Genomic DNA, 22,995 nt, shown 5'->3' with positions numbered 1-22,995 from the left:
TACTAGTGAGCTTAGGCTTTATGCTTTTGCATACTAGTTTGCGTAGGAGCTCCCCGTTGTTTGAAGTACTAGTTGCATAAGTTTGTGTGACCTTGCTTCTATAATTGATTTGGTGAGCTCTAGCTAGCCCAATATCTTAGTTACTTTATTGGAATGTTTTATAAGGTGCTTAAGAACTTAGATAGAGAGGTGTAGTTTTGGCTAGGACTGTCCCCGCTCGACGCTGCTGCCCTGCTTTTGTGTCTTCCCACACCTCTTGACCTCAGGAACAACCACATCTAGCACATTGACGACCTCAAGCCGCTCGCCGATCTTGTTCGCCTTGTTTTGTTTGATCGACCTGACACCGCTTGCTAATCTTGGTCCAATGTATGTTCATGATCTTATATGTTTGTTGGTGTTTTACTTCTATTCGATTCTTTTTTTCTATGTCCGTTGGCATTCTACTTTTATTTGATTTTTTTATGTCCGTTGGCGTTCTACTTTTATTTGATTTTTTTCTAAGTCCATTCACACCCGTCAGTCCGTTCACCTTGTTGACTAGCAGTTGTAGGAGGCCAAGGCCATCTTGGAGTTGGAGGAGGATTACCCGACAAAAGACCAGAATCCAAATAGAAATTAGAGTTAGATGAAAAAAACTGTAGCAAAAATTTTGTCTCTTTATTATTAGATATATATGAGTATTCGAATACCACGTATTGGAATAAGAAAGGAATTGTACAGTCCATAGATAGCATGAGGTAATTGTGTATTGGAATAGAAGAGGAATTGTACAATCAAGAGAGATAGCATAAAATAATTGTTGCCATATACATCCGCAAAACCAGCCCACCACAAATCTAATGTACTCCAATCGCCCACAAAACCAAAGAGAGGAGTCGTGGTTTAATATGCAGGGTAAAATTTATCTTATTTGTATTTTTGTTTTTCCTTTTCTATTTGATCAGGATTTCTATTTCTATTCAGTTTAGGATTAGAATTCTAGCTATCCAAGTTATCTCAAGAGTCTGGGTCACATCCATGACTCAATACATTTTGGAATCGGACTCGATCCGTATCGCGCTAGACAATAGATATTATAACTCGTGGAGCACGGGTTATATATAAATCCAGACCGAGGAAACTCTTCATTATCCGGTAGTCAGAGGGTGGTCGACAAAAAAAATAGATGGACAAAAAATGGACTGAAATTTTGTCTCTTTATTATAAAGGTACAGATATAGATATAAATATAAATATAGATATAGATTCCCGTAGTACATATTCATCTCGGTTAAGTTCAGAAAATAAACATGTGTTTGGTTCTAGGTTGTAGTGGGTTGGGTTGGACCTAACTCTGTTTTTAGGGATGGGGTGAACCCGATTTCTTGTTTGGTTCTCTGGGTTGGGTTCGTTCCGGTTTCTTGTTTGGTTGGAGACATATGAGATGTGGGTTGAGACCCCTGCCACATGGGCCCCACATGTAAGTCTCTGTGCCCTTCTTCTTCCTCTCGCTCATGCAGTTCTCGGCAGCTGCGCTGAGCGCCTCGCCGTGCTGCTCGATCTCGCCAGAGATGGGTCCGGCGGACATCCTCCCGCGGACAAAGCTGTACACATCGCGCCTCGCCATGCTGCTCAACCTCGCCGGAGATGCCGCCGGCGGAGATCCTTCCCGCGCCGAGCCCCACACGCCGCGCCTACAATAGCACAGCCTGCTCGGCCCCACGCCACCACCGCACGCGCTCGACCCCGCGCCGCCGCGCTCGCGTGGCCTGCTCGGAGACGTGCTGCTGCTCACCCAAGGACCCCCACTGCAGCGCTCGGCTCCACGGCACCGCCCCTGCTCAGCCCCCGCCGCCGCTCGGCCTCTGCTTGGCCCTGCACCGCCGCTCCTGCTTGGCCCGCGCCTGAGTCCGGACCTCAGCTCGCTCCATGCCGCCCCGCGCTCAGACTCGATCTTCTCGCTCGTGCGCTCGACGGAGTGGATTCGACCCCGTCCGCTCGATTCAGACGGACCGGGTCGACCCGTATCTAAGCAGAATATTCCCTTTAGGGGATCAACCCAACCCTCTACTCTTCCAACCAAACACTCCTAAAGCTAGGTCCAACCCATCCCCAACCCACCTCAACCCCCATCCAAACACATGCTAAGACTCCTGGTCCGTCCTTGATTTTGTCTCTTGATCGATCTCCTGACGGCTTGTGTATATTGCCTTCTGCATCTGCATACCATATACGCACCGTGCACGTCTTGCATGATATTGCTGAATACAAACTCCAATGAATAATCAGCCTTTCCTTTTGCATAAATCACGTCATGGCAGATTAGCTCAGCCCAAACACAGCACACGAGACCTGCCGCTAGTCTCTGTCCTTACCTAAAGTGCATTCAAGCTTGTTCCTTCTTTTCTCGCCACGTCGCACGCATGCAGGCTCCTTCCTTCCTCATGTCTAAACCTTGCGATCCATGACGAATTGAATTAAAATAATATTGACGCAGATTGCAATCCGAATTGAATTGAATACATGGCCGCTGCTTTATTGTACCTCCTCTCTGCTTCCTGGTAGCATGCATCCCTGGCTCGGACCATCGGCAACGGTTTAGCAACCAGTGATGCATCATTCTCTTTCTGGTGGACAACTCGGCAATGCACTCGAACCATACCAAGCAAATATGCACTCGGTCAACCAAACCGAATAATTTACATATACATCAGGACAAGTTCGAATATCAACACTAACACTAGCCAAAACATAATGTTTTCAGGCAACGATCTTCACCGTTGGCAACGATCTTTATTGTTGGCTCATGAACATGTAAGGCTAAGATGGCATTTGTAGGGGCGGTTCGGCCAGCTGCCCCTACCATACCGTCTCTACAAATCATGCATTTATAGGGGCGGTTCCCAGACCGCCCCTACAAATCGATTTGTAGGGGCGGCTACAGTACCAGCCGCCCCTATAATATCTATTTATAGGGGCGGCTACAGTACCAACCGCCCCTACAGTATATTTTTCCGCCAAAAACATTTTAAATTACCCAAACAATTTTTTAACCATCTTTATATGCTGTGCAAAGCAATACATGAAAGACATGAAAAAGATGTATCATTGTCTAACACGTTATTCATCTTAGCACTTTCACAGAGACATGAAAATGATACTGAGATACATAGATGATTTTTCCTTTGTTGATATCATAGTGCTTAGCGTACAGTTGGTATGATATTCCAGGAAGTATCACAATATAAACTTTGGTGATTTTCATGGATTACAGAACAAGCGAACACAATAAATTTACATGATAGGGTACAGTAAAACAGAAAAATTGAACGTTGGACATCAGTAAAGACTAGTGTGCTCACCAACTCTAGTTCGATGTTATAATTAAGACTTCGCAGGAACATATGTAATCCTTGGCTCCTATACTTACGGTCCCTCCTCACGTAGCTCTAATTCCTCATCAGGCACTAAAATATGGAAGTGGTTTTCCAGGCCCCACATCAGTTCAAACGCAACTTCATCACAGCGGCAGGCTATTTTCTGTCAAATACACAGCAGATTTTGAATGCATTGATATATGTTGCACCAAGTAGAAGCAAGAAAAGGGTGCTAAGGCTGACCAGTTCTATTTCAATAGCCAGTTTATGTTCACTCTTTTCAACAAGAATTGTCTTGCCACTGCAATACCAATTTTTGATCATCTTGGTGATGCGGTCATCAAAACCAGAAGTTCCAATGGCATCTGACTTGTTTTCAAACTTCTCAAACTCCAACGGCCAGATGGCCTGCCAAAGACATGCAGAATTATGAGCATAACATGGAAAGGAGAAACTTGTCGAAGCCAGATCCAGTATGTTTCTTCACCAACTATTTTGTACCACAAAGAATACTTTAAAACAATTTGTGACAGTACAAAGTTGACATTTATGTTCCTAATGGAGATTATCGCCTTTCCCAAACTGTCTAACTTTATATTTCTGTCTCAACTTTAGCTAAACAGAATGTGTTAATCACAAATGGATCATGAGACTTGAGGCATCCACTTTTGTTGATACAGACAAATAAACTTGCAGAATGATGCTGGAAATTCTATGTTCATAGGAATTGCGTTTTAATTCTATCATCTCAACTGCATTCTATGGTATGTTCTGGAGTTGCTTTCTATCAAACTTGCAAGATCTAGATCATCACCAATGGCATATTTTGTCTACCATCACATCAAACCTTCAGGTGGATAAGAAATGCAATCTAACTGAACAAATGGTGTCCCAACATGCATTCCAAATAATTTTGCAAACAAACTGATATAGAAATGCAATCTAGCCTTCATACAGTTTTTACCTTGTAGAAACCAAACAGAATAAAAACCTGTTTATGCTATTTTCTGTATTTTGCAACTAATTGACATACAGGGAAAAAAATATCAACACTCCCCTACTGATGCCAGATCATTTTAGCACATGAAAGAAGTATAAGATCGACATTAGACTACTTCCTAGTAGATTAATCGTCTTAAGCAAAGGACATGTAAATATGCTGCCCACAGATCACACTAGTTCTCTTGTTGTAATTTGCCTCACATCATGCCAACTATTGTGTTTGCCTTTGCCTTTCATAATTGATAAGTTTGTAATTTCCCTACATGAAAAAGCATCTCCAAGTGTTAAGTTTAAGGGCCCTAAGACAAAGCCAACAATGATAAATTTGCACAGACAATTTGCAGGTTCAGAACTGGAACCACATTTGGCTACATTCAGTAGAAATAACTCAAGCAACCAGGCGCGCATCTATTCAGAATACCATCATTGCAAGGGAGAAATAACTCAAACGTGATTTATATTATGATGAGAGCCAAATTTCAACGTAAAACTGCATCTCCATTGGGTTCCATGCTGATAGTCAGATTTCAATCAGCACGGCCTTGATTGCTATTGGTTTATTATGATTTCCACAAATGTACTATTTAAACATATTTCATAGCAGTAGTGTTAACCAAATCACATTTATTCACTGAAACACATGACTGATCAGAAGGATAAGAAAAAGAAAATAGACCTCTTGTAGCTCTATTTTTGTGCCCATATCTCAACTCATGGCGTGCTGCTTCCTCAAGCTTTTTGCAAGGATCACAAATTCTAACAGGTGAATCACCCTGTCCACGTAAAACCATCCTCTGCTGGGTGCAGCTGCTGCAGAACAAGCCCCACATCTTTGGCAATGGTGCTACATGTCAAATACACAAAAGTTAACACCTCCTGCAGAGACCATAATGTTATAATAAGATAAACTTTCAATTGAATGGCAAATTCAGAAACACCATGAACATGGCAATGCAAGCATTTAATTTATTGAAACAAACAAGTGAGACATTTTTAGGCAGTGGATTCAAAAGTTTCATAGCAAGCATTTAACTTCATGACTGACCATATTTACAAGCAGTAAATGGCTGAAGGAAAAGCATTACAAGCGGAAAATGACTGAAGGAAAAACAATGGAGAACATGAACCAAACACAGCAATTATAGTTTCGACAATCAACAATCAATGAATTTATTTAATCAATTTGCTTTGTAGACTTGTAGTCTAACACTACATGAGTTTTGCTAGTGGTGGAGCAAGTAATTGAAAGAAGCAGCATACATAAACGTAACTGAACCAAAAAAAATAGGAATCCCATGAAATAAACCAACCATGACAGTTTATGGGATTATGGAGGGGAACTAAATTAAGCTTTTAACTAACAAAACAGAAAAAAGGAGGTTGTCGGTGGCAGACGAGAGCACGGACAGGAGCGACTTCCAGAGCACCCGCACGGCCATCCACGTGTGCTGCATCCGCTCCACGACGCGGCCTGCGGAGTCCCTGGACCGCTGCAGCGTCTCCTCGAGGTTGTCGGCGGCGAGGGAGAGCGTGGAGAAGGCGACGCGATCCGGTCATGCCACAAACCTAACCAAGCCACGGTGATCTAGTACATGCAATGAGATCTAAATGATGCGAATACACACAAACTTGTAGGACGAGCCCTCGGCATCAGCGGATCCGACCCCGTTCCCATCGCCGAACGCAGATCTCGTGTTGCTGCCGCCGGCCGCCGTCTCGCCGTCCTCCTTGAGCTCGCCGAGGAGCTCCCGCATGGTGAACGGATGGGACCCCTTTGACCCCAGCGCCGCCTTTGCCTCCTCCTCCACTTCCTCCTCCTCAACCTCCGGTAGAGGCCCCTCCGGCTCTTGCGTGCTATTCGCGAGATCCTCCGCACCGGCTGGCCTGGTCTCCGTGGGCTCCTCCATGGTCACTCCTTGGGGCTCGCTCGCGCGCACGGCGGGATCTGGGAGCGGAGCTGGGAGTCGGGAGACGCTAAGAGAAGAGGGAGGGAGGAGAGTGGAGACAAGAGAGAGAGGGAGCCGCCGCCGAGAGAGGAGAGAGACGGAGAGGTGGATGTGGATGCGCTTGAGGAGTTAGGGTTGGAATTTTTTTTCTTGGGATGGAGGTGGCTGCTATATATACAGCAGGTATTTGTAGGGACGGCTGGTTCAGCCGCCCCTACAAATGAACACAGCAGGGACGGCTGGTAATATCAGCCACCCCTACAAATCGACTCATTTGTAAGGGCGGCTCGTATTACCAGCCGCTCCTACTGTGCCATTTGTAGGGGCGGCTGCTGTGCTGGAATCCAAGTACGCCACTGTAGGGGCGGCTCCAATGCCAGCCGCCCCTAAGAAAAAAAAACATTACTACAAACTGTTTTCATGTAGTGCATCTGACCTTTAGGAAAAGTGGTAATGTATTTGCATTGAGATTTTTTTGTTGTTGTGTAATCCATCACTAGATATGCGTGTGGCCAATCCGGCCTCTATAATGCGTTCACAGTAGAGACATGGATTTTCGCATGCAGACATAATTTTTGCATGTCTGATATGTATGTACATCAAGAGTTCAAGACCCGTCTGTAATTGGCTTGTTTGACATATAGTGTTCAGAGGCACATGGTGAATACATAATGTATTTTATTGGATGTGAATTAAAATCATCGATATGCTCAGCAATTAGCATCCGTTTTGAATATGGATTTTTTTTATATTTCCTCTTTCCTAAAATATAGACTCCTTCGGTCCCAAAATAGAGTGACGATTGTGCCGGTCAAACTTTTTTAAAATTTACTAGATTTTAAAAAAATATTAATAACATTTGTATCTCCAAATAAGTTTATTACGAAAACAGATTCAACTATCTATATAATGATACTAATTATATTATATAAATATTAATATTTTTTTATATATATTTGATCAAATCAAAAAATGTTTGACTCATCGAAAAACGAGAGTGACACTTATTTTTACACGATTAATTGATAACTATGAATCTGGACATCAAGTCGCTAGCAATCAGCATCATACTTCGATTTGACTTCGGATGATATAATGCCAGATGGGACTTCTGATACGCCGGATGCGTATGCTCAGCTTGTAAAGTAACACAACTTCTTTCCCTGTTGCTCATGCAACAAATGGCCACTTGACGGTGTATAATTAATATATGAAAGTAAACGGGCCCCAGCAGGAAAAAAAAGATGCCAGGGGTATGGAAGTCCGGCCTTTTTCTACAAGAATGCATCAATCAATATGTGAACAACGACGGGGCCGGGTAATTCTATCTTCCAAAGCTTCATGCAAGAGTACGAAATTTCCACGCTCATGACCCAGATCCAGAGAAGAAAAATAAAAAAGTAGAAGAAATTCAATGCCCGCTACTCCCTTGTCTTAAAATTGGAGTTGTTCTCGCTTTTCGAGAAGCTAGTCTTTTAACTTTGACTAATTATATATAAAAAATATTAATATTTATAATATATAATCAACATTATTAGATTGATCGTTGAATGTACTTTCATAATAAATTTATTTGAAGATATAAATATTGCACGTATTTTGTATAAATCTAGTCATAGTTAAGAAAGTTTGTTCGATAATGACTTTCTTGGTAGAACGGAGGGAGTACCTCCGCTAGGCAGCCAGCACGGCGTCCGGCTCAACATTCAACAATAATAGCAGCGGCCGCACGTCCTCGATCTCGAGGTCAAACGTTGATGTAGTCATGACAATCATGACGAACTGCGCCCCACGCCAGGATACCGAGGTCAAAAATAGCTTTGCCAATTGCAAGCATCACAAACACACAACGGGCTTCACGTTCTCAAATCTCAATGGCGCAATTTTCACGTCGTCTTCCGGCCGCGCCGCTGCTCGTAGTACTCCTCGTCGCCGCAGACGCAGAGGACTTCGCCTATGCGGACACTGATGACTACGGCAGGTACTCCCGCTTGTTCGCGTTCGGCAACTCGCTCACTGAAACCGGGAACGCGGCCATCTTCCCGGTGACTGCCGGAGGACCATTCACCCAGCCTCCGTACGGGGAGACCTACTTTGGTCGTCCCAGCGGCCGGGCTTCCAACGGCAGGCTCATCCTCGACTTCTCGGTACGTATGTTGTCGTCAAATGCTTCATTCATTCCTATATACAACACGGAAGGCTCTCGATCCTAGTCTTGTGACGATCGACACTCTCACTCACGCAGTGGAGGAACTGAAGGTGCCACAGCCGACGCGCACTATGTTAGATTTGGATATCACTATCAGTTATGAGCTCGAAAATAAGAAAATAATTAGGGTGAAGCACCACATCACTGTCGGTTTGAACCGACAGTATTTTAGCGGTCACTCATCACTGCCGGTTCAAACCACAAACCGGTAGTGATTGGGCTCTATCACTGTCGGTTCTAGCCAAGAACCGACGGTGATAAGCCTACAGCATAAAAAGGCTACAACCATCCTCTTCTTTCTCCTCTCTTCTATCTCGAGAACAGAGACACGTGTTTGGGCCCTTCCCTCCATTATTGCGGCTACTCTTCACCATGAAGCTAGTGCTTGGATTTTGAAGAATGACTTAATCTTTTTGCTTTAAGGTTAGTAACAAACATCCACTCATTTGATTTAGTTGCTTAATTAGCTTTGTTTTGATGGCTACAGATTCTTATTCTAGTTCTTTCTCCATTCTAGAGAATACTTTTTTCAATTGGACATTTGTGTAAGGCTCAAAATATGGTGAATTCACCATCCAAACGGTTGGTGTCTATGAACGCATTTAAATTCGTGGCTAATTATTTCATGGTGGTCAAGATCATCATTGTTAGTATGTGATACTATAATTAGTTCTTAGAAGTAGAGTAGAATAGTTGTTCTTCAAGATTGTGCAATAATTGTTTTTTACTACGATTTTCAATTTACAGGGCCAAAGCTACCAATTTCAATTTTTTAATAATTAGTGTACAATAATGTTTTTCAAAAATGGTACTTCCGAGCTATAATTGTTGTTCATGAAGCTCGATTTCTTATTAATTCTTTGTAATTACTGTCTCAGTATTTTTTTTTTGCAAAGATGGATCGAGAGTGGATGCATCTATCCTGAACGGACAAGCGGTACATGCATGGCGTCAGCTAGTTTATCACCGATGCCAAAGCCCATGCTGGGAATGGGAACCCTGTCTTCTGCTCATGCAAAGATTGCAAGAATCAAAGGAACTTTCCTCAAATTGTGTTTATACGATCACACTTGATTACCAGGGGATTCATGTCAAACTATACAATATGGACTATGCATGGTTGGGTTGGTGTGAATGTTCTGCAGGAAAACGATGATGATGTGGACATGCCTGACGTAGCCATCCACGATGGTGACGAGGAATCCGGTGTCAACACGGAACCTATGCCCACAGTTAATAATGTGTTTAGGAACACACTAGCTGACGACACCGAGGATAACGATGGCATTTCTCAGCTGCTACGTAATGTAGAGACCGGATGTCTTAGTGAAAGATAGCTAAGAAAGCTAGAGAAAATAAGACAAGATCGCAAAACACCATTGTATAGGGATTGTCCAATGAGCAAACTAGAAGCCGACATCATGCTGTTAGAGTTCAAATCAACAAACGGATTGAGCGATAAAGGCTTCAATCAGTTGTTAGGTACAATAAGAAAAATGCTCCCAGAAAAAAACGAGTTGCCAGAAAAGACATACTTGGCCAAACAAATGATCTGCCCCATCGGCCTCGAGGTTGATAAAATCCACGTGTGTTCCAATGATTGCATATTGTACCATGGTGAAAAATATAAAGACTTGGACAAGTGCCCCAAGTGTGGAGCTCCACGGTATAAATAAAGGGCCGTCAGATGAGGGTACCATGACCAGAGGAGGTCCTATAAAGGTCGTTTGGTATTTCTCTATAGCTTCCTGGATGCATAGGCTGTTTGCATGTGCAAAGTTAGCCAAGTTGTTGTGCTGGCATGGCGAAGAGCGTAAGAAAGATACAATGATGAGGCACCCCGCCGATGGACATGACTGGAGGACTGTCAATACTATGTTCTATAAGGACATCGGTGAAGAGGTAAGGCACCTTTGGTTTGATTTGAGCACAGATGGGATGAATCCTTTCGACTAGGTTAGAAGCAATCATAGCACCTGGGCAGTGACGCTCTATATATACAACCTTCCACCTTGGGTCTGTATGAAGCGGTCATACATCTAGATGCCACTACTGATCCAAGGGCCAAGACAACCTGGGAATGACATCGATGTATTTCTAGAACCAGTGATCGATGAACTAGTGGAGATGTTTGAAAAGGGTGTGCCGAATGTTTGGGACGAGTACAAAAAGGAACATGTCACGATCAAGGGAGTACCTATCGCTACAATCACCGACCTGTAGGTCGAGGTTCATTGTCCGGAGAGAAGACAAAAGGCTATACTAGATGTGTTGAGTGCTTGGACGACACCGATGCGGTAAATATGCCAAATAACTCAAAGATAGTTTATATGGGACACCGTAGGTTCCTACATAAGGATCACCTTTACTACAGGAACAGAAAAGATTTCAACGGTACTATTGAGAAATGCTTAGCTCCAAAATATCGAGACGGGCCTACGATACTTCGAGAACTCAACAAACTGGAGGTTGTCCTTGGAAAGGGGGACAATGCAGTAGCAGCGCCTGATGGGAGTGTTTGGAAGAAAAAATCAGTTTTCTGGAAACTACCTTACTGGCCATTTCTGAGTGTACACCACTGTCTTGATCCCATGCACATCACTAAAAATGTGTGTGCTAACACTCTTAACACCTTGATGGACACCGGGGGGACATCGAAGGATTCACTAGCCACATGCCTGGACATGCAACACTTGGGAATCAGGAAGGAGCTGCATCCCGTGGAGCTAGAGAATGGTCAGTTCAAACTTCCGGTTGCATCATGGACATTGAAGAAGGAAGAAAAGCATGCGCTTATTTCTTTCTTCAATGAACTCAAAGTCTTGACAGGCTACTGTGCGTACCCAAAGAGGCTAGTGAATATGAGAGAACTCAAGTTCAACTATGGCCCTATAAAAGCCCATGACTGTCATGTCATTATGACTCAGCTGCTCCCTGTTGCCCTACGTGGTATCCTCCCCCCAAAGGTCCACGCCCCAATCATAAAGCTTTGCTCGTTCTTCAACGTGATCTCAAAAAAGGTCATTGATGTGTCCACGCTAGAGCAGCTGCAGCGGGACATAGCTGAAACTCTCATTAGGCTTGAGATGCATTTCCCGCCAATTTACTTTGATATCTCATTGCATCTGTTCATTCATCTTGTTGACCAAATTTGAGCCCTTGGCCCAATGTACCTGCATCAGATGTTTCCTTTTGAAAGATTGATGAAAGTTTTCAGGAGGTATGTTAGGAACAGATTCAGGCTAGAAGGGGGCATGGTTGAAGGATGGTCAATGGAGGAGGCCATTGAGTTCTGCACATATTATCTGGACATCAAAAGGGTCAGAGTTCTAGAATCTCATCACGAGGGAAGACTACGTGGCAAAGGAACGATCGGGGAGAAATCTGTTATAGTAGATGACCCTGTTTATTTTAGATAGGCATAGTTCGCTATTCTCCAGCAAGCCGAGGGTGTGATGCCATATATTGATGAGCACAGGCAATCGCTGCAAACTCTGTATTCATGTAGGTCACAGGCTTGGATGGATAAAAAACATAAGGAGGAATTTGTCAGCTGGTTGTGACATCGCTTGCTTGGAATAAAGTTGGGTAATCAACTGGATGCCTTAGCCAAGGGGCCTTCAAGTACATATCTTAAGTACCAAGGGTATGAGATCAATGGATTCACATTTTACAGAAAAAGCAAGATGGAAAGAGCACATAACAAAATTGTGGTGTTCATTTTGATGCTCATGATGAAAATGGCAACATGCAGGTGACATACTATGGTTTCATAGAGGAGATATGGGAGCTAGCCTACGGTCCATTGAAGGTAGCTCTTTTTCACTGTCAGTGGGTCCAACTCAAGGAAATCAACACTAACAGCGAAGGGTTCACTACTGTTGATCTCACTATGACCGCATACAGACACGACCCCTTCGTCCTCGCAAGAGATGTTATGCAAGTCTTCTATGCAAGGGACAACAAGACAAAAGGAAGGCTAAAAGTAGTCCTAGAAGGGAAAAGGAAGATTGTTCGTGTTGATGGAGTGACGGACAAAGAAGACTATAGGGGCTATCAGGAAATGCATCCATTTGGGGCGAACGTACCCCTACCTATCCTTCAAGAGGGTGACGAACCTGCTTACATACGAATTGATCACAATGAGGCCCTCATTGTTGATGCACCTAAAGATAGTTAGATTATTGTTAACTATGTAATCATTATGTAAACATTGTATCAGTAATTCGCACTAAATATTTAATTTATATTTTGTGCGCATCTCTACAATTTAATTATTGACTATGTAATTATTGTGCGCATCTGATTAGAGGCACTTCAACATATTTGCTATGATGTGCCTAATTTCTCGCACTTCAAGGCACTTGCTTTGAATGCTGGTGATATCCCCATCTCGCAAGCAAACGAATGGTTTGCGAGCTATAACCATGCGGATGTGGTAAAATGGTCACTTATATCTGAGTCGTGGTTATTTGTGGGCCGTTCTAGACTAAGCTACGGAGCAACTCAGGTACGATTGAGACTTCTACAATGGAAACCTCGGTCAGCTCACTATAGAAGGACACCAGTACTGCATAAGGATTACTAACAGGGGCAGTGGTCGTTCAGTAGGTTACATCTATAGCTGATCATTCTTTCGGAATTGTGAGGCACAAGAGAGTGCACTCATATGGGCATGGGACTTCATCGATACAAGCGGATACATAATCCGTGACATCAATTACCATATATGGCTATAGAGGCATGTTAGTGTGCGTGGCCTGATCGATCCTAGCAGTGATTCCCATAGTAATTAATGTTTATTTAGCTAGGTTTTTAAGGCCATAGTTTAATTGGGTTCTAATTTTAATATGTGTGGCTTTGTGTGTTTAATTATTGTCATGCATATAATTCATGTAACATTTGTTGGGTAACTAGAAATATACATTCCGGTGTCGTATTGGTCTCAAAATTATTCTCAAGCTTGCACATTCCGGTGTCGTAGGGATTTTTAGAGATGGTTTGCTACTTTCTGAGGTTTAATTGAATTTTCGCGCGTTGACACCGTTTAATTATAGGTTGAACTGAGTCTACCCATGAAAAAATCTGAAATGGTGCCAAACTTTTACACAAGGTCTAATGTGCCCTAGGGATAAGAATTTTGTGAAGATGGATGAAAAAATCTATTGGGTCCAAGATGAAATTCACCCTCGTTTGTCTCATTCGACACAGAGAAAAATATAATAAATAAATAAAAGATTAGAAAAACCACAGATCCTGTGTGGGGTCTTAATTTGGGTGTACATGCTTATAAAAAAATTCAAGCCATTTCGACATAGGCGGTGTATACATGCTTCATAGAGATACACGTGCTCTTTCATCGAACCATAACTATACACATAGGTTATTAAGGTTTCTGTGGTTCATAGGCATTCGGGTGTCGTATTCATCTCAAACTTTTTCTTAGGCTTGCACGTGCCACGTGTGAAGTAAACACCAAGTTTAGGATTTTCAGGAGATGGTTTGCTACTTTCTGAGGTTTAATTGAATTTTCGCGCGACGACACCGATTAATTATAGGTTGAACTGAGTCTACCCATGAAAAGATCCAGAATGCTGCCAAACTTTTACATAGTCTCTAATGTGCCCTAGGGATAAGAATTTTGTGGAGGTGGATGAAAAAAATCTATTGGGTCCAAGATGAAATTCACCCTCTTTTGTCTCATTCAGCACACAAAAAATATAATAAATAAAAAACTGATCAGAAAAACCTAAGATCTTGTGTGGGGTTTTAATTTGGGGGGTACAAGCTTGTCAAAAAAATTTCAAGTCATTTCGACATAAGAATACATAAGCTTCTATTTATTCAGTATATAAAAGAAAAATTTTAATATATATAAACATCATTGTCGGTTTCAAAAAACCGGCATTAACGAGAATAAACCGACAGTGATACTTGTTATCACTATCGGTTTATTTTTGAAAATCGGTAGTGATATATAAAAAATTAAAAAAAATTATGCCAGTCCTCGGGTTCGAGCGTAGGTCTTGGGCTACAGAATTCAAAGACTTAAATGCTGCGCTAGTATAGGATGTGTGCCAATGGTTATTTACTTTTTCCTTTTGACCTTTAGGGCGCTTAAAAAATTATAAAATAGAACAAAAAAATTTAGGCTGTCTGGGACTCGAACACGGGTCTCGGGGGCTAAATTGAGGGGTCTTAACCGTTGCGCCAGTAGGAGTTCGAAAGAAAATAAAAACTTATCCTACTTAACACCTAAGTTAACACCTAACTGCTACACAACATCACTGTCGGTTTGGGGAATGACCCGGCAGTGATGTACCCCATCATTGTCGGTTTGCAAGCAAAACCGACAGTGATGAGCTATTTCCCAAAATAAATTAATAATTTATAAAATAGAACAAAAAAATTTGGGCCGCCTGGTACTCGAACATGGGTCTCGGGGGCTAAGTTGAGGGGTCTTAACCGTAGCGCCAGTAGAAGGAGTTTGGAAGAAAACGGAAACTTATCCTACTTAACACCTAAGTTAACACCTAACTGCTACACAACATCACTACTGATTTGGAGAGTGACCTGGCAGTGATGTGCCCCATCACTATCGGTTTGCAAGAAAAACCAGCAATGATGAGCTATTTCCTGAAATAAATTAATAATTTGTAAAATAGAACAAAAAAAATTAGGCCGCTTAGGACTCGAACACGGGTCTCAGGGGCTAAGTTGAGGGGTCTTAACCGTTGCGCCAGTAGGAGTTCGAAAGAAAACAGAAACTTATCCTACTTAACACCTAACTACTACAGCATGTCACTACCGGTTTGGGGAGTGACCCGGCAGTGATGTGCTCTATCACTGTCGGTTTACATGTAGAACCGGTAGTGATGAGCTACTGCTATAAAAGTGGCACGGGTTGAAATTATCCCAATTCATTTCAACCCTACGCCAATCCCTCCCCCGCACTGCCGGAGCACCACCTCGTGCCGGAGCACCACCCCATGTCGTCCACCGCCCCACATCGAAGCACCGCACCACGCAGGAGCATCGCCCCACGCTGTCCACCAACCCAAGCCAAAGCACTGCACCATCCATGCCAAGCAGGAGCACCACACCATCCAAAGCACTGCGCCGTCCATCCCACCATCGAGGCTTTCAGGAGCGCGTGGATAGCTGCTTTCCCACCCCCACGGTGAGTGCGTGGCTCACTGCCCGCTACATGTCTGATGAAATGTCCCACAACTGCTTACTTGAATCAGTTTGATCACACAGTGTGTGCTATCATACAGTTTGATCATGCAGCTGTGAATGCTAGAACCTAGGTTTGACACACAGTGTGTGCTGTCTGTTTCTTTGTGTTTCTAGATGCATTGCTAGTAAATAGTACATTATTACTTAGTAGCACGTTGCTCAGCTCTATTCATCAGTATACTGATAAGAACAAAAGCATAATTTTATTTTTGGTTACCAGGATAAACATAGCAGGGACTCGTAATACTTGACAGAAATTGCTCTCTAAACGTTAATGGTAGTTTGTTTTCGAAGTACTTGTATTTTCTCTGTGAAACAAACTTACGTTTTCTCTATGAAACCATCTTGTGCATCATTGGAGCTTGGTCGGATACATATGTGAAACCAATGGCTGGCCTCACCTCGTAGCTTGCAATTGCAACTGCGCTCCCATCAGGCGGATACTCAATGTTTTTGGAATTGTGCCACCAATGCTCAATGTTTTTGGATGTGAGGATGGAGTATATATACTTTAGACCTATAGAACTAATATTTGTCCAAACTTGTCATGGAATTCTCCATGTTATCAGCATAAAGATGCATAATTATTAACTTATGCAAGATTACAAGTAATACATTGATATGTAGCCTTGTGCATTAAACTAGGAATATTTTCCAACAATCCTATCTTATTATGAGTTTTTGCATGTCACTTTCCTGGGATAGTTTGAGATGCATATTTGCCCCTACCAACCATGTAAGTTTTAGATCAAAGTATCACTAATTTGGAAAGATGCTTACTTGCACTGATACTTGTGAAAGAACCTCGCGTCAATGGTTGGGGGATTTATAGTGAGACTGAAGACTCTAAGACATCTCTAGGAGTATATCCAAAAGTCTTAAATTGGCTCTCTAAATCATCATTTGGTTTTTAACAAATAAAAAATATTCTTTATATTTTTCCTACATCTAACAACTATTACTAAGGCACGTGAATAGCTATTTTCCAAACACTCATATCTATGCAATGGTTGTGTGTTATTCATAAATATATTAAATTGTATAAGAATACATCATGTTTGAATGACAACCTAATTTACTTAAATGTATAGGCAACCATGGCATGGTATGTAGTGCATGTTGGTCACATGCCTAGGATTTATCGAACCTTGGAAGATTGCTATGCTCAAGTCAATCGCTACCTTGGTAATTTGCACAAAAAATACAACATAGAAGCTAAAGCTTTGAGGGCCTACTATAGTCATCTAGCCTACCTTGCAAAACCATGGGCAACCGGCCTACTATGGTCCAATGAATGCAAACCATGGCCATCCGCTGGCACTGGAGATCGAAGAGAAGCCACCCACTGGAGATGTGAAGATTAGGAGAAATGATCTTTGGTCTTGGAAAGATGTCATGCTTTTATTTATGGCTATGGTCATCGCTTTTCTTATTTGGAAGTTGATGTAGGCTTAGTTTCATAGAACAGTAGGTGGACTTTGTTGTATGTGGACTTATTATTAGACTTTGCATTAAACATATTATATATATATATATGAACATATGCTATTAGTAGTTGTCTGTGGCCAAAACTAACCACGATCGTGTCACAGCCATGACTCATCGTCGCCTATTACCCCATCGCCAAAGAATAGGTCGGCAACAAGAAGTGGCTGATATCGTAGGGATGGGAGAGCCGCATGATCCGACAAACGGTGACGGTGTCAATCAGGTCGATGAGAACGAACAGCCATGGACCCCATCTAGGCTGCTCGATCTGGGTCAAAATGACCAAGATGTCCAGGTAACTTTGGTATCATGTGACTATGTAGCCACACACGCTACTCAATTGAGAGGGTCATAGATTACTTGGTGTCTCTAGCAGGAGCCTCCACCGGCCGAGGAGCCAGAGGGTTCGGGTAGCAGGAAGGCTAGATCCAAGCGAGGCGTGTCAAAGATTCCTGTTGGTAGGAATGCACACTGGCACATTACTCAGTTCGATGAATTTGGGGATCCACTCTCACCACCTATAGCTTTGACCAAATACAAGACTATCCTCAGGTTAGTTGTTAGGGACTTCATCCCGATTAGGTACAGGAAGTGGATTGGGAAAGATGATGACCCGTGGAGGGTTCCTGAAAGTGAGAAGGATTACATATGGGATGTCAGGATCCCAGAGTATTTCACTTTCCCAACCGAGTATGATAGGGAGTTAGTCAAGAAAAAAGCAAAAGAAATCATGGGGACATGCTTCAAGAATTTCAAGGGGACATTGTACAAGAATTTTGTCCTCCAAAATAAAGAGCCAGATTTTGATGGTGGATAGTTTAGCAAGCAAAAGGACTTCTGGTAGGATTTTAAGGAATACAGGTTATCCGAGGAGTATTTAGCACTGAGCAGGAAGAATAAGGAGAACTTGCAGAAAGCGATGAATCCTCATCATCTTGGCTCTCGTGGCTACACCAAAAAGATGCCAGAATTTGAAGCAAAACTTCAAAAGATGGATCACCTTGCTGAGGAAGGCGTTCAGGTTGAGACAGCCGATTAGGAGCCTAGATCAGTATTATACTATATGAGGAGGAATGTACGGCACGCCGAGGATGGGAACTTTAGGTCCACAAATGAACCCATGAGTGAACTCATCTAGAGGATCTCCCAGGTAACTGAGGAGGTGAGGCAAGCGACTCGCACTTCTAATAGGGAGAAAGACATGCTCACCCAAGCACTCGGAACCAAAGAGCACCCTGGTCGCACTAGAGGAACTGGTGTTGTTCCTTTGAAACTAGCATTCCCCAAGAATCTAACACTTATCGGAGCCGCTCGAGGGGTAGAGCGAAACAAGAGGTAGAGTATTTGAGGCAACTAAAAGAGATGGAGGACAGAATGAAAGCACGGATTGAGGCGACTGTTGAAGCGCGAGTCAAGCAAATTTTACTGTCCAAGGGGTTAGGAGTACCACAAAACCCTACTCCTACTACCTTTAGCCCATAGTTTAGGAGTCTTAGCAGCTGTGGATCGACCCATTTGATAACTAAGTGGCAAAACAATTTTCATAATTTTCATAATTTTTGGTTAATTATTTAAGCATAGAAAAATCAAGGAAACCCATTTATTATTTAATTTGAGCAATTTTTGTCACATTCAAAAAGTACTGAAAAGCAACATTTCATATTTTTCCTAAATATTATACATCACAGAGAGGTCACACAAAAATTTTCATAATTTTTGAAGCTCTAAATAATTCTACACAAAATAACAAAAACTCATACTATTCATTCATTTTTGAAAAAGAAAAATTTTCATTTTCAAATCAAACCGCCACTGATAGAGTGACCCCACCTATCAGAACCGATCCCCATGTTGACCATGGCGATGACGCGCGCTGACCGGCGATTCCTCACTGCCGGTGAGATCAACAGCGATGGCGAAGCCACCAACATGATCACAAGGACAAGGCGCACCTAGGGGTAGCACTAATTGCATCAATCGCTGCACAAACCAAGCTTGACGCCGGCCATGGTGGACACGGCCGAGCGGCTGCACTACGCTGGCGAAACATGGCTGGTAGAGCTTAAACAAACAGCATGGGAAGGTTCAACAGCTCACCCCGAACGTGATTGAGCAAAAAGCAGGACCGGAGGAGCAGCAGAGAGGTGGATCGACGGTCACAGCAGCCATGGCAGCGTGAGCAACGTCGACGACGGTGTTCCAGTGACTGCGGTGGACAAAAGGATCAATCAACCGGTCATAGAGCATCACGGGAACAAGGTGAAGCTGGAACAATACTTCACAAGGATAAAGGCTCACCGCAAAATGCTGGCCATGACAGCACTCACTCGACGGTGGTGCTGCCGGCCGCGAGGAAGAAAGGCAACGAGTAGCGTTTCCTGGCAAAGTCAAGTGACCAGAGCTGGTTGGCTGGGTGCGCAAGGAACAAGCGAAGCTACGATGGCTTTGCAGCGACTGGAAAGACACTACGGCAACGACACAGGCTCGACGGAGTAATGGCGGTGGCATCGGGAAAACAGAGAAGACGAATGGCAAAAAACGGCAACGGTGAAGGCCTTATAGCGCGACTCAGAAGCACAAGGAAGCCACATAGGAGCCTTCTCCACGACAGCGCGATGCCAAAGACGGCCACGAGTGCGCCTGGAAACCAGAAGAAGGTCGCCGGCGGTGAGGTGTCTTCTGCGGTTACTGTTCACCAAAATTATAGAATTGCCACTCGATTTAAATTCCAAATTACTCCCAAATTTATGTGGCAACTCAAAAATCTCCAAAAATAAAAATTGTTCAAAATTCAAAGTTCTACAATTTTTCTTTTATAACCATACCCAAATTTGGTCTACATTTTGAAATGCAAGTTTGAATTAAAAAAGGGGACATTTCAAGAATTTACGCCTTTTCAAATTACTTCAAATTTATATAAAACAACTTTGAAAACTCCAAAAACCAACTTTGTACATCTAGACAAGCTCTACACTTTTGCTTTTAGGCTCAACCCCAAAATTTTCTTAGATTTTGAAATGGGGTTTTCCAGGGTAAACTTAAACGTTGAAATTAGGGTTTTCGGAAATTCAAAATAAAACCAAGATTTCAAACTTGATTCAAACCATACAAATCAACACATACAACATAAAGGTAAACTTGTTTTATTGTATGCATATCAAAAAATTTTTACTAAGACCAAATGATTTGCAATGCATATGATGACATGACATGTTTTAGTATTTAAAACACCAGGGGTGTTACAATCTTTCCCCCTAAAAAAATCTCGCCCTGAGATTTAAAGTCCAAGGGTAAGTAATGGAAAAGGAAATGTGTCGAGCGAACACTTACAAAACCTATCTATAAAATAGCTAGGGTCCTTTTACAAAACATGATTTGTAACGACAGAGCACAACTAACATTATTCTATATTGACGCATGAAACTCTGGAAACTTTTCTAGCAAGTAATCTTTGGATTCCCAAGTAGCTTCTTCTTTGGAATGTTGATTCCATTGTATCTTGTAGAACTTGATTGTTCTCCTTCATGTGACACGGTCTTTCTGATCCAGAACTCAGATAGGATATTCAGAATAGGTCAAATCAGGTTCAAGTTCCACTCCTTCAACCTCAACATTCTGCTCAGGCACTCGGAGACACTTCTTTAATTGAGAAACATAGAACACATCATGCATAGCTGAGAGATGTTCTGGTAACTTCAAACGAAATGCCACCTTTCCATACCTCTCTAAATTTTGAAATGGTCCAATATAACGAGGTGCCAACTTGCCTTTAACACCGAAATGGTTAACCCCCTTCATTAGTGATACCTTCAGATATACAAAATCTCCCTTGTTAAACACCAATGGTCTACGTCGTTTATCCGCATAACTCTTTTGTTGGGACTGAGCTATCTTCAAATTTCTTTGTATCTGCCTAACCTTCTCTTCTGTTTCTTTCACCAGGTCAACTCCAAAGAACCATCTTTCCTCAGGTTCAGACCAATTTAGTGATGTTCTACATCTACGACCATAGAGTGCTTCAAACGGAGCCATCCTAATACTCTCTTGATAACTATTGTTGTATGAGAACTCAGCCAAAGGCAAACATTCATCCCACTTATTGGAATAGTTAAGGACACAACATCTTAACATATCTTCAAGTACTTGATTGACCCTTTCAGTCTGACCATTAGTCTGTGGGTGATAGGTTGTACTATGCAGGAGTTTGGTACCCATCGAAGCATGCAATTGTTTCTAAAAGCTAGAGACAAACTGTGTACCCCTATCTAACACTATAGTCTTTGGTACTCCATGTAGGCTCACAATTCGTGCTAAATACATCTTGGCATATCGGATAGTGGGATATGTACTCTGGACTGGAAGAAAATGTGTGGACTTGGTTAGTCGATCAACAATAACCCATATTGAGTCAAAGCCCTTTGATGTCTTGGGTAGACCAACAATAAAGTCCATACTAATATCCTCCCACTTCCAAGCTAGAATAGGTAATGGCTATAATTCTCCAGCATACCTCAAATGTATAGCCATTACTTTTTGACAAGTATCACACTTGGCTATATACCGGGCAATCTGATGAGGACATAGCAGATATCGAAAAGGAGCACATAAGGAACACTCAATAGCTCTATTGTTTGTGGTATCTTTTGCCTTGTTCATATCTATTGCTACCTTTAATACTTGTTTCCTTTCATCCTTGTTTCCTCTCTTGTTTATCACAACTGGTGATTTCCTCTCTTGTTTATCACAACTGGTGATAGAAACACGTATAGGCCAGCAACTAGGACAAGTGCTCTGGACATTTATTCAATATTGCTGTCTGTCACTGACTTGTGTACCACATATATATATATTTGTTCTTTTTCGTGCCTCCCAAGCTCCACATATACTTCAGATTGGTATAGAAAAAGACCCTTGCAATCTTAGTGTCACACCCTCACAGGTATCACGAACCAGCCACCGGTTGTACCATCCACTTCTTTGCGTTGGTAAGAACCTTGTAAGAACTTGGTAAGACGTGTGAGAGTGTGATTCCACTAACCAATAAATAGTTGATAGGGCATTTATTTTGATTGCTAACAATGCCAAACAACGAGATTCTTTTTAAGTGTGAAATGTAGGACATCATGGACCGACTGACTACAAGGATGGATGAAATAATTGCAAAAGCGGTCACTAGAGCATGCACACAACCTTCCTCCTCCACTGCTACAACAACGTCATCACCGTCACCTCCCGCATGTACTACAGAGTTTGCATAGCGCATGCTCAGTTCTCAAATGGAGAAGGCAGAGCAAAACCTGTTCAACAACTTGTTCTAAACATACTTTGTTGTGAAGGAACGACGTTGTCGTGTTATGATTGATGGTGAGACTTGCAACAACCTTGCAAGCTTAGAGATGGTTGAGAAGCTTGGTCTGACCACACAGCCACATCCACATCCATATTACATGCAATGGGTAAATTCTTATGATAAGATAAAGGTAACTGAAATTGCTCGTATTGAGTTTTCAATTGGTCTTTATAAGGACAGCGCAGAATTTGACATAGTACCTATGCAAGCATGTCAATTATTGCTAGGCAAGCCATGGATATCTGAAAATAATATTTTGCACAACACAACTACTAATAAATATTTGCTCAGATATAATGGTAGAAAAATTACTTTTATACCTATGACTGCTACTAAAATTTTAAGAGAAGATCTCATGAGAGTAGAGAGAAGAAAAAATGAGCCTTTTAGAAAAGAATGGGC

At 42.3% G+C, this 22,995-nt stretch overlaps 1 protein-coding gene across 1 annotated transcript; it reads right to left on the bottom strand.

Moving 5' to 3' along the window:
* Positions 1–3,408: 3,408 nt before the first annotated feature.
* LOC136534475 (uncharacterized) lies at positions 3,409–6,391 on the bottom strand. The gene is made up of 4 exons (XM_066526897.1): positions 5,769–6,391; positions 5,038–5,205; positions 3,603–3,767; positions 3,409–3,522 (listed from the first exon to the last, which is right to left on the bottom strand). The coding sequence occupies exons 2-4, from the start codon at positions 5,062–5,064 to the stop codon at positions 3,409–3,411; spliced, it is 306 nt and encodes a 101-aa protein (XP_066382994.1). The 5' UTR covers positions 5,065–5,205; positions 5,769–6,391.
* Positions 6,392–22,995: the final 16,604 nt, after the last annotated feature.

The sequence above is a fragment of the Miscanthus floridulus genome, unplaced genomic scaffold (assembly GCF_019320115.1).
Source record: "Miscanthus floridulus cultivar M001 unplaced genomic scaffold, ASM1932011v1 os_1969_2, whole genome shotgun sequence".
In the NCBI taxonomy this organism is placed as follows: domain Eukaryota; kingdom Viridiplantae; phylum Streptophyta; class Magnoliopsida; order Poales; family Poaceae; genus Miscanthus; species Miscanthus floridulus.
Note: the sequence above shows the minus strand (reverse complement) of the source record. Positions and strands in the feature narration are given on the sequence as shown.

Bases quoted from the DNA above. Each gene is read 5' to 3' on its own strand.
- LOC136534475 (XM_066526897.1), bottom strand. From the start codon at position 5,064: ATGGGCACAAAAATAGAGCTACAAGAG. The intron at 3,768-5,037 runs GTCTATTTTCTT...TGTCTTTGGCAG, and splicing joins CAAAAATAGAGCTACAAGAG to GCCATCTGGCCGTTGGAGTT. The intron at 3,523-3,602 runs GTCAGCCTTAGC...TGTATTTGACAG, and splicing joins TGGCTATTGAAATAGAACTG to AAAATAGCCTGCCGCTGTGA.